The following is a 12,716-nucleotide window of genomic DNA, read 5'->3' as shown; positions in this document are numbered from 1 at the left end:
CCCATTAACACGTTTTAGTATTTACACTGCATGATATACTTTTTAGCAAGAACTATTTTTGGTGATTTTATTTAAATTTAGGGTACTGATTCTGAATTTGAAATCCATTTTTCTCCATCTTGTATATTTGCATCCACAAGTCCACAAGATTCTCTAAATACTTTTACTCACAAGATCCTTCAAATAATCAAAATTAGCAGAAGTGTATAGAATTATTTAGACAGCATTTTTTTCTAAACTCAATTATACATAATTAAACTTAGTTAAGTATAATTAAAGAACATATAATTTGATATAACAAATTCACATTGTTACAAAACACTTTCTGTAATTGTTCCTTCAAAAAAGAAAGGAATTTCTCATTTCTCAAATGTAGACGATAAAGAAGTTATAGTAGGAATAATTAGGAAAAACGGACTCCAAATTCAAAATCAGCACTACAAAAGTTGTTAAGCTTACGAAAATTTTCTCTCGCTAAATAAAAGCTTCTTTTTTAAAATTTAGCCGTGCAGTGTAGTTATATAGCCTTTAGTTTTAACTAAAACTGCTGCTAAATTGACCAGATTAATAATGATAATGATAATAGTAATAATAATAATAATAATAATGATAATAGCAATGAAAATAATGATGTATTTTAATTATTGTTGTTTATTTATTTTTTTTATTGGATTTATGATAAAACATAATCAAGCCATTCTACTTGGCTTCTTAAACAAGAGAGTGAGATGGAATAAAGAAGGCTTGCCGAATCAATCAACATGAACAACCATCTACTCATCCGTATCATCATCTACTCATCCGTTTGCGTTACAATAGATTGATGCATCGTAACAGATTGATAGTAATGTTGAAAGCTAGACTTTCTACAAAGCAAAATTTTTTCGTTGAAAGTTTCAGAATGAGCCTTGGAAAGTTCATTGAGTTGATAGACGTATAGACGTGCAGTGCCGCAGATCCTAATAGTACTATTGTTAACAAACTCTTTTTTTCTTTTGAGGATTCTTTTCAGATTCTTTTTTTTTTCTTTTTATCTGCAAAAACAGCTAATATTACGGAGTTGCTCTATTGATGGACTAAATTTATTGCGGATTGCATGATTAAAATCACATAGAAAAAAGTGTAGTAATTGCTGAGAAACCAAAGCTGAGCTCTGAATAATTTATGTAAATAGTTTTATGAAAACTGAGTTTCTAATTGGTCTGCTGAAACTAAAAAGCATGGCTAGATTCCGAACATTTCAACCATAAGAGAGCATGACCCAAAGTGTTTGATTTGAGTAAAAATTAATGCTTATATCTTTATTTTCTTTCGTTTTTGCGTCTTAACAATTATATAATACTAAATATTCACAAACAAATGTTAATATGCTAAAACGGTTTTAATTATATAGTCCACCTGCTATTAATTTCACCTGCTTTCTAAAGGTCCGTAACAAGGAACAGCTCTCTGCATCTGTATTTTTTTTTTTAAACTTAAGTTTATTTTTTTCCTTTAGTTATTGACCACTTTTCTTCATGCATCCTTCTCATGAAACTTCTTTATCTACTTTTTTTACAACCAAGAAAAAGGGAATCAAGAAAACCTTTAAAATAATTCACAAAAATAATTCACAAGATAAAATCTACCACATCTTAAGAGTTTGTTTTTTTTTAGATTGCAATTCAAACTGTTACAAACGTGGTACTTCATATTTCAGTTTCTCTTCCTCTATTATACAAAGCTCATTGCATTCTTTTGGTGTTGAAAGTTTGCTGACCTGCATAAATACTTTCAGATTTCTGATTTCGATCAGTTTAATTACTAAAGGCCAGTTATGGTAGTGACACTATGTTTCAAAACTAACTGTTTGAAACATGGTCTCATACACCATTATTGCGTCATGTAAATCTTACATAGACTCAAACTTTATGTAGCACAAAAAAAACCAATTTTCCAATATTCCAACATGATCTTACTTATCTGTCTGATAACCCTTTTACACTTTTTACTTTACAATGTTACTCAACGCTAGGTAGGGCCTAGATTAGTGTCTAGGTAAAAGGCAATCATCTTAAAACTCATTTAATGCAATCAAATGCTTTAATTAATAAATTATCTCTTCCTTTCAAAGTCACAAACAGTTACAAGGTGAAATGAGAGAATTTACTTTTCGACTTGAGCTTCAGCATTCGCTGTCAAGAAATAACGCGTGCACGGATGAAGCCATCTTGTAATAACTGCCCACAAACAACTTTGATAACGAATCACATCGGGGCATATCCGTGAACAATTCAGATTCTCAGATGGTTTATTGACGCTGAAACATAATCGGAGAAATCTATTGGCAGTTGTCAGTAATTGTAAGTGGTTCAGGCAACCCAGGTTTTGCATTGCCATTTGATACTACATGTACTTTTGCTGATGCTATTACACATTTCTAGTAGATACCACTGGTCTATGCTCAATTCCTTCGGTTCCACATCGGACAGCTGTTTAGTTAGCTGGACTGGTCTAAATGAAGAGACAGGCTGTTTGCTACTCGTTACTATCTGCATTCCGATAGATCCAGAGATCCCGCAGGCTTTTAGTCGCGTCACCAAGTGCCTGGAATAGATGGCGCAGGGGAAGCTCATTGGAATGGAGCAGGCATACTAGCCACTGCATAGGATGCTCGAAGATTTCTTCCAATTGCCGGATAACCCCCGATATGTGTTCCGTTTTCACATTTGTTCTGTCACTGCCTTCAACTTTTATTTCCTCTGTTTTTACATTCCGCTCTATCAAACTAGCGACTAATGAAGTGGTTATGTCTTTGCTGGAGTCTAATGACGGAGTTGTGTGGTTAAAGTACGAAGAACCCGGCGTTGCGATTATGCTTAAGTGTTCTCCGAGGGGACTTTTCTGAGGTACGTCAAGAACTTGTGTCAAAGTTAGATCTTTGCGGCCATCAAAGAAATCACCCCATATGTCCAATTGGTCATTATTCTGCTGAAGTTCTTTACGAATTTGTTACGTTCTCTGCGGATCTTGCTTCAATCAATTAATTTAGATTGGTCCATTGGCAACACAATACCAAGATTATACAGAATTGTTGGTGCTAATACAGTAACCAATCTATTTGAAACTAGACTTGACTAATTTTGGAATGTACTCATCGACAGTGGCACAGTCCAACGAGTCCGTGTTATCTTCGATACTTTTGGAAAAACTGGCTTGGCTTTTTCATTTGTTTAAAATTCGCTTCATCCCTTTCAGCTTTTCTCTTCAATTTTGACGCCACCTGAAATATACCGCCGATTATCATCTTTCTTTGTCGCCTCTGGTCATTATAGAACTCGCATTCGCTTACTTGAACTTTGTGTTCTTTCACACATTTACAGTTGGCCACTATGTCAGAGTACTTACATTTTATGAGATCAAACAGAATGTTTGCTTATTGTGAAAGTTCTATAGTCTCCGCTGATAGTTGGGTTGATCCTATTTTTCTTTGTAGACCTTTAGAATTGTGTTGTGCTTGTCGTGAGTTTTTTAATCATTGTGCAAACGTTACCGTTGGAAGAAAGACAATTTCCCATAATTCTTCAATTTCATAACACAGTTTGTGAGATATGTTCAAAAATAAAGGGTAATTTTAATTGTTCGTCTTCAGGTCTTGTCAATGTTTAACATATTTCTTCATGACAATGGTGTATGTCGGTGGAGCTATGGTCGGTAGGTTTCGTGGAGCCCCAAATATCACGCAAGAAATACGGTCTTTTATAACTATCATCTCTCTGAAAATTTACAATAATAGCATAATTTACATAAATCACAATAATTTGCATAAATCACTTTGTTTACTTCCCGTAACTTTTGTTTGATGAAAATCATTTAAAAAAAAAAAAAAGTGGAAAATACATTTTAGTAGTAAAAACATTAAAAAAAAAAAAAAAGTAGCAAATACGTTACGTGAATATTCACCAATTGTAAAGGGCAATTTTGTATAGGTTTTTTGAAATTTTTCACCATTATTATACGAGGTACTGGTAACTGTAAAAAAATATGCCTTACTCACAGTGAGATGAAACTTGGAAACTGGGGGCGTAAACTATACAAAAAAATTCATTGAAAAGAAATGAAGATTCAAGCAACAAATTTTTTTAGTTTATGTTTTTTAGCAATTAAAGAGCATAAAGTGGGACTTGGTCGTAATTTTTTATTTTACAGTTTAAATTTAAAAACTGTATTTGGAATTTAGAGCTATTTTTAAATACCCAACCTTTTTGTGTATCGTGCAGCTCGAACATAAATTTCTGTAGGGACAAACTTTTTCATTTGGCATTGTATGCCGTGTAATTCCTCTGATGGTTTTTATAAAATAACACTCCTTTAAGTCTTAGTTATCTAAAAAATCCCAAATTCGTTACTTCATATCCTGTTACAAGAAAGCTAATTATTTTTCACAATTATGTAACTTCAATTTGTTGTTACAGTCATCTATTTTAGAAGAAATGGCAGCTTATTTATTTGTCACTAACTCGTTCGTACAATTATTTCTCTGAAATTAAAAGACCGTTACGTATCAAAGAGAAAACATAATCGAAGAGGGATAACCATTCAAGAATTCATTTTAAAAACTTTGAAAATTTTATTGGTTTGTTTTTTTCTTGATTGTTAAGTACTTTTTATCTGTAACTTGACAGTTGTCTTTAATTTCAACACGAAATTGCAAATGAAAATGTTGAGGCATGCTTCACATATATTTGATAGCTTTGATTGAAGTTTTATATTTTAATTGACAGTGAGGAAGATATTAAACGATATTAAAAACTTTATACAAATAAAATTATTTCACCCATTTTTTTCTATGAAAGTTATTAGTTTTATGCTTTTAAATTCAATTAAAGTTGGTTATTTGTTTTAACAAAATGTAATGTTTACATAGTTTGCATCAATTGTATTTTAGATATATTTTATTTGTTTGTGTGTTTATGTATGAGGCTGTTAGCACAATAGTGATGTACTTTCCAGTTTTTTCTAGTAAAAATGATAAAGATTTAAATTTCACCTTTTTTCAAATATTTGTTTTAAGTTTATTTTTTATTGTTAATTAATTTATGTACTACTAGTTTAAATAGTTTTTAAAAAAGTTTAATATTTTATAAAGTTTTTTTTTTTTTCTGTTAAAAATAGTTAATCATGGATTTTAACGCATTTTTGCTATAACTGTTCTAGAACTTTCTTCTTAAATTGCTCTATTCATTTAAAATTACAAATGTTATAACTTTATGAAATAATTACTTTTTGCATTTAAATGCTAATGAAAATAGTATATATGCTAATTCAAATATTAATGTCAGTTTTATCTGGAAGCAAAAGTATATGGTGCTACTGCCTCGTTGTGTTCAACATTAATAGTTTTCAACGAGTTGTAAGAATTGTGTGATTTTTTTTTAACAAATTGCAATTGATGCATTAAATCTTTCTTTTTTTGAATTTCCAAATAAGAACAGAATGTCCACAGTATCAATGGGGATATTTGCTAAATTTTTATTGGTGGGGAATGGTATCTATTTTTCCTTTACTTATGTTAATCTTTGTATTGGCCATCTTTCTTTTCTTTTTTCTTTTTATATATATATATATATGTATATATATATATATATATATATATATATATATATATATATATATATATATATATATATATATATTGTGGAATACATCATTTCTGATTTTTTTGTGACTGGATTTTTGTTTATTGTTGTTGCAATCAGAACAGCAATAAATAAAATCTTTCAATTTTTTGGTTATCCAAAAGTTATGGTCGAAAGAGAGAAAAGAATGTCCACTGGCTAACAATTTTAATTATTTGTTCTGACTAACAATTTTATCTATTTTATCTATTTGTTCCACAAACAGTCATCTTGATATAACAGTGCTGTCCTCACACAAGTTAAATTACATAATAAGTTTAATTGTAGAAATGTAACTTTTAGTTAAATGCAACAGACATCCTATTACTTGTGTTCCATGTGAGACAATTGACTGTCCCATACAAACATGACAACCTCTTAATGATATTATGTTCTTAAAGTGCATTATATTAATTTGTTTAAAGAATCCTATTTAATGATCAAATAAATAGTGTTCCTATGGCGTGACATGCTCACACTTTGAGGTTATTGATAATAAATGATTGATATTGGCTATATTTTGAGTTAACTCTCAACAGATATTCTATATTTTGCTCATTAATCTTTTTTGATTAGTCTTTTGATGTATGTAATAATTCCAACTTAAGCAAAAAAAACAATTTTTAAAACTTGAGGATTATGCTTTGCCACTATTACATTCATGGTCTCATACCACAAAATCAAGGGACAATTTTTTTATAACATTTGGTTATCATTTATCTTAATTGGTTAAATTAAACAAAAAACAGAATGTAAACATTTTGAAAACTGTCATAAGTAAAGGGTTAATCATTTATCAAAGTGAAATTTTAAAAAACTGTCATGAGTGAAAGGCTAATCATTATCCAAAAAAATAAACATGGCAAATAAAATTTTTATTAAATCACCTTTGTTTTTTAGAGATTTATCATTACACTGAAGGGTTGCCTCCTCAATGTTTTGTACAACTTTCCTGAAATTTAGCTCTCCCAAATTCCATTGTTTATTTAGTTGTCTAACCATAACCAAAGTTTTACAAGTTAAAAAATTGCTATTCATGCTTTATTGTTTTTGTTCAAGTAAAATAATAACCAATTGATTCTTCAATGAGTTGTTAATTACCATCTAAGTTAAAAAGAAACGTTTTTCTGTTTATGAGTTATAAAGCTTAAGGAGTTAAGTTATCAAAAGTCCTATTGTCCTTTGACTTTGTATCAATACAACGATATTAAAGAAAATGGAAGATTTGAAATAATTATCTGTTATGTATATTTTAATGCATAAGACTTATTTTTGTTTTTTAGAATGATTTCAATAATTTTGCTAATATTAGTTTCATTACTAAAATATATTGTGGGCAAGTCTTTTCATGGTGTTTTTTCAACAGAACCTGGAATTCATTATTTGGATCGATTTTGTTTTGACGGTAATTCTGTTGCTTGAATATTTAGACTTGAATATTTTATTTGTTCAGAGCATCTTATGTGTGAGTCACCTATTCTTTAGATTATTAAATTGGTTATAAAAGTTTTTTTTGGTGACAGGCAGCGATACTTGTATTCTTTGTTTTATTAATTTAATCATCTTCTAAATTTGAGGTTTAAATGTTTTTAAGAATTACAATTCAGAAAATTTATGTCAGTTTTAAAAAACAAAGATTGTTTGTTTTAAAATTTTTTTTTAGTTATTTTATAAAAGTTGTTAACAAAATGTTATCTGGTCAATTGTTTAAAAGAACTACTGATTTTTGAAGATTGATGATCTTGATGATGATCTTCAATAATCAGTCTAAAAATAAATTTAAAAAAAGAAGAATGGCAAAAATAAGTAGAAGATTAGCTGTCTACTGTCCTATGAAAGCAACTTATTTTTGCTGCTATACTATTCAATAATTAACTTGCAATTAAATAATTAACTTGCAATTAAATAAAGCATTAGTATTGATTTTATATAGAAATGATGTAACTTACAAGTTTAAAATTTTTATAAATACTTAAAAGTTGTAAAATAAAATTTACTAAAAAAAAAAAGATAATATTCAAAAACATTTTCTTTGTATAAACTTTTGTTCAGTTTGCACCTGTTTTATTCTGAACATTCTAAAAATAAGTAAGAAAGTGTTGTTGTTGTTTTTTTTTTGTTGTTTTTTTTTTGTTTGTTTGTTTTTTATATGTGTGTTTTTCTTATTTGAAAAGTTTTTTAGCAGACATTTGCTCAACTAATGAGTCTAAAATATAAAAATCAAACTTTTGGAATCAAACTTCAAATAAGAACTTTTATTTACTCTTGTAAGTTACAAGTTCCTTCAATTCATCACATCCAATGATCAATTCATCACATCCAATGATCAATGAGAGAAATTATATTTTTGGTTGAATGTGTACCAAGTTGAATCACAATCTCTTTGAGTTAAAAATCATTATCTTGGATCCAATTAATAGACCAAGACTCCAGAGCTCTGAAGAAGATATACATAAGATTTACAGTAATATTTTCAACAAAAAAAAATTCACTATCTTTGATGGTGAATGGTTGTTTTTAACAATATTGCTAAAGAAAAAAAATTAGGTATTTGTAAAGTGATTCTATAAAATATATATTTTGTAGAATCATTTAAAAAAAAAGCCTAATTTACTGTGAAAGGCATGCTGTGAACAGAGAGTCAACATATTGTAGGCTTAACAACAAATTCAGTCGGTTTTAATAAACTCCTCAACATATAAAATTGCTCCCCGTTCATTTGTTTACTTATTTCTTGGTACTATTGAAAACCAAATGCTGGCAGATCTTTGAGTTATATTATTGAATTCCAAAAGAAATCTAAACAATAAAACATATTTATCCTAGTGATAAATACAAGGTAAAAATTATTTTCACATGTTGTTTTTGTTAATCCTGTTGTAGCTTAATACTTTTAATTATAATTTTAATCCATTAATTGATTATGGCTTTCACAATCAATTATTGAAGAATAATTTATGTTAATTTATGTTTATATAAAATATGTACATTTTATCATCATGCATTCGAGACTGGTAACAGAAATAAATTGAGTGATTTTCGAAATTCTTTTAAATTTCATCTAAAAGTCTGAAAATTGTCTACTGACTAGTCAAATGCAAAACTTAAAAAACTTTTCATTATTAAGTTTAATCAAAAAAGTTATTGATAATTTTAAAAAGCTTCTTAAAAACATAAAAAGTTGTTTATACAGCATTAAATAGCAACTTTCTAAACAATCCTCTAGTTGTATCACTCTTATTCTTATGAGCACAAGAGAGTTTTTATAATTGTAGTTGGTTTAGCTTTTTAAAAAAGAATACTAGTGGAAAGCCTACTCAAGATATTTTAGAAAACCTATGAATCTATATAAATTCATAGGTTTTCTAAAATATCTTGAGTAGCGGTTTTTAAAGAATTAAAACAACTTGTGGAAAGCCTACTCAAGATATTTTAGAAAACCTATGAATCTATATAAATTCATAGGTTTGCTAAAATATCTTGAGTAGCGGTTTTTAAAGAATTAAAACAACTTGTGACATCCAAGAATGCTTTTAGGAAATCCTTTTTTTTTTTTTTTTTAATTTAGTAAATGGCGCACTAAAGTTTGACTTAAATGCAACAGATGATAACTTATATTTACTTTTGTTAACTGACAAAGAATGGTTTTCCATAAAAAATAGTTTTACATGTGATGACTTAAAAACAAATGTGCATCACAATGGTTTGTATTTTTGTTTTAATTTTTTCCTTCAAGCTTCAATGATCTCTTTCCTTCCTCTCTTGATCTCAGTTGTTTAGCATCAAAAACTTCCATTTATTGCCCTCTCTGTTATCTGCTCTTTTTAGTTGTTTTGAACGTGGTATCGAAAGTTTACCAATTTCATCCAACAAAAAAAAAATCTCCTGAGTATATGAATTTGTGTTATGCTAGATGTAATGGCTCAACTGATGTAGCTTATAATATTGACCTTATGAATCAATTTTATGCAGATGGGCAATACTCACACTTTGATTATGGAGAGTCAGGTATCAAGCTTAAATAGTTTTTTTGTAAATAGTTGCAATTCGGTCCATTCAAAAAATTCAACATTTTGAATTTTAAAAAAAGAATTCTTTTGTGTAAATTTTACAAAAACCAGTTGTATTTTAAGTTTGATTTTTTATACAATATTCTATAGTTGTTGTTGTTAATGGTCTTAGTTATCATTAAGTGTGTTCTTCTTAATTACAATTAGAATTTTTTGTTTCAATTTTTTTCATAGATTTATTTAGCTTTGCTCAATTTTTTTTAATTGCTTACTTGGTTGCATTTGCCATGTATGGCAGTCGACTTTATGCTATTGTAAAGAAAGGAGGGCCCATGCATATGGTTAGCATCTTTTTAATTTTTAACTAACTAAAAAGTAATTTTTATTTCAAAATTGTAAATAAAAGTAATAACATGAATAATCTGCAATTTACGTTTTTTGTGTTTTCGTTTCTATTGTCATTTGATCCTCCAACTCTTATAGTTTTTCTATTTCCTTCAATTTGATGCCTATTTTTTTGTTCTTAGAATCTTTAAAAATTTTATAATATTGCTGTAAATTTTGATTAGGCATTAAGAATGCTTACCACAACACAATTGCTCAAAGCTGCATCGTTCTTTGTGATGCTTGTTCACTACTATAGGTAAATTTATATTTTCTCTTTGTATTAAAAGTTGTTAAAAACTTTTTTTTGCTTTATGCTTCAATTTTTTTTGTAAGTAATGCTAATTTTGGTCTTGATTGCCTCTGAGATAAGAATAAGATTGTGTGCAAGATTTCAAATATTAATTTTGTTTTGAAATTTAATATTTGAAATCACTTAGGCTGTCGAGAAATCAAGGTAAAGGACACCAAAATTAGAGTAAATTTAGCATTACTATTATTATAATTGGCCATTATCATTATTATGGTAGTTTGCATAAAATGATTAACAACCATTTAGTGATTTTAATGTTTAGGTATTCTGTAAATGGATTTGGTTTTCCTTTGCTCTTACAGCTTTGTAAAGGTACTTTTTACTCCTCCTAAATATATATACTTAAATTTACTACTCCCTGATTTTTTCATGCCTAATTTACTACCCCCTGATTTTATGCTTAATGTTTTTTTTTTTTTTTATATATAAACATTTGAATTGACTGTTGGTTATTAGCTATTGATGGTTACAATCATTATCAAATGCTGTTGATGATTGCAAAGCTAGCAACAGCTGGTATACTTTCATCTTCAAACACATTTTTGAATGATGAAAAGTTGATGCATTACATCATCCTTTTTGTCAGTTTTTTTCAGGTAAAACTTTGCTAAAGTTATAGTGTTAGCATAAAATTTCTTTTCAAAATGTCTTTTTTGCATTTTTTTAAATTTTGCATAAACAAAATGTCATTTGTTGGCACAAACTTTGTTCTGAATTTTTCCAGGTCATTTTCTTGTTGTTCAGTCATATAGTGCTGTTGTTGCTGCTCAGGATTTTGGTAGCAATTGTTACAGCATCTTTCATTCAAAATGCAATTAGTAAAGAGCGCAGCGCTCTCAAAAGAGATTTCTACCACAAGCTGGTCCGGGTAATATATTATTTATAACATAATATATTAATATATTTTAAATATTTTATTTATTTATTTTATTTTTTCGATTTTGACATTTGATTTCCATTTCTTTTGTTGCTTAGTAAATTTATAACGAATTAAATCCAATTTAAAGAGTTTATTTTTTCGCATTAATTTTATAAAAATTAAGATATTTTGTGAAGTTAACATTTTTGTTAAATTACACAAACATAAGAAAATTTGTGTTTTATCAAAAATCGTTGACATCGCCAAATATTCTGAGGCAGAGTTAAACTCTCGTTAACTATAAAGAACGAGTAGAAGAGTTGAGAGTGAAATCTGCTCTTTTTTCTACATCTTTTTATAACATTTTGTAAAATTAAACTTTTGATTTACAGGATAATTATATATTGTGGTGGTCACTACCATGCGCCACAATTTTGTCGGTTGTATTTGCAGAGTATTATCAACAAAAGGTTTGTTTAATACTAAAGTTGACTAAAGAAAATTTACTTGAGTATGTGGGTTGACCTGACGAACATTTAAATGAGAATGTTATTTGTATCAATAAAGACACTCTTTTTTCAATTTTTAAGCATTTTTCATTCTATATTCACTTTTACTTTTGTCTACATTTTAGTTAAAAATAGCAGTGTGAAAAAAATCCACTTTTCTAAGATCTAAAACTGCTTTTTACCATGAGAAAACACTCATCTCATTTTTGGAAAATTGCAATACACTATAATTGGAAAGCGTTTGTGTGACTTGAATTGGTTCACATTTTTAGCATTTAGTGCTTTATTTGTATGCAGCATTTGAAAGTGTTTAACAATAAAGTTTATATTTTTTTAGCTAATCGCTATTGTAACAACGCTAGGCCAAACGGTTTCTGCCCTGTTTATGTACCAGCTGTTTATTTCGCGGAGTTTGTATTGGGAGGTTTCCTCTTTATCCTCTGCAACACTACCTCTAAAAATAGATAAATCTTTTGGGATGAAGAAATACTCAAGTTGATCTTGATGGCTTTGCGAGTTCATTTTTTCTGTTGACTTTTTATGACAAAAAGTATAAAATATAAAAAAGTTGTTTTCATGTTTTCATCTTTTATATTTATGGTAGTTAGTAGTTTAAAATACGTTTAATTTGAGGAAATTTTTCAATGAAATGTTTTTCTTTGAACTGAAGTATTTTTTTAAAGTTTTTAATGTAATTCATAAAAATTTAACCCAAGTTTACGGAGCTCCCGAGTCGTCCGTGAAACCTCCATTTAGATTTTATAATTTTGGGTATTTTTTTATTAGTGATGCGTCGATATATTTTTAAAAGAAATTTTGGTGTGTACAGATTTATATATATTTATAAAATCTTATTTATTTGAATGAAATGGAATATATGGAACGGTTGTTAATAATGTTAGAGCTAGCAATAAGATATTTCAAAATAAAGAATGGATACAAATTATGACATTCAAATTCGATATTTTCTGATTGTTTCTTATG

At 28.3% G+C, this 12,716-nt stretch overlaps 1 protein-coding gene and 1 long non-coding RNA gene across 3 annotated transcripts; one reads left to right on the top strand and one right to left on the bottom strand.

Annotated features, from left to right (window-relative positions):
• Positions 1–1,581: 1,581 nt before the first annotated feature.
• LOC149882426 (uncharacterized) lies at positions 1,582–5,435 on the bottom strand. Its single transcript, XR_016444849.1, has 2 exons — positions 3,931–5,435; positions 1,582–3,755 (listed from the first exon to the last, which is right to left on the bottom strand). It is a non-coding gene; the product is annotated as an uncharacterized LOC149882426 (long non-coding RNA).
• A 1,045-nt stretch (positions 5,436–6,480) lies between these two features.
• LOC145191317 (integral membrane protein GPR180-like) lies at positions 6,481–12,689 on the top strand. Of its 2 annotated transcripts, none has more exons than XM_090066204.1 (10): positions 6,481–7,062; positions 9,226–9,360; positions 9,486–9,665; positions 9,902–10,008; positions 10,237–10,310; positions 10,627–10,676; positions 10,821–10,960; positions 11,089–11,232; positions 11,616–11,693; positions 12,070–12,689. In XM_090066204.1, exons 1-10 carry the CDS (start codon positions 6,942–6,944, stop codon positions 12,229–12,231), a joined length of 1,191 nt encoding a protein of 396 aa, XP_089922330.1. In that variant the 5' UTR covers positions 6,481–6,941; the 3' UTR covers positions 12,232–12,689. The 2 variants fall into 2 exon arrangements, with proteins under 2 accessions (XP_089922330.1, XP_089922331.1); XM_090066205.1 differs by lacking the exon at positions 6,481–7,062 and adding an exon at positions 7,790–8,496.
• Positions 12,690–12,716: the final 27 nt, after the last annotated feature.

Source organism: Hydra viridissima, unplaced genomic scaffold (genome assembly GCF_058129835.1).
Source record: "Hydra viridissima isolate aposymbiotic clone 2 unplaced genomic scaffold, HvirCarnegie_v1 scaffold_11, whole genome shotgun sequence".
NCBI lineage: Eukaryota > Metazoa > Cnidaria > Hydrozoa > Anthoathecata > Hydridae > Hydra > Hydra viridissima.
Note: the sequence above shows the minus strand (reverse complement) of the source record. Positions and strands in the feature narration are given on the sequence as shown.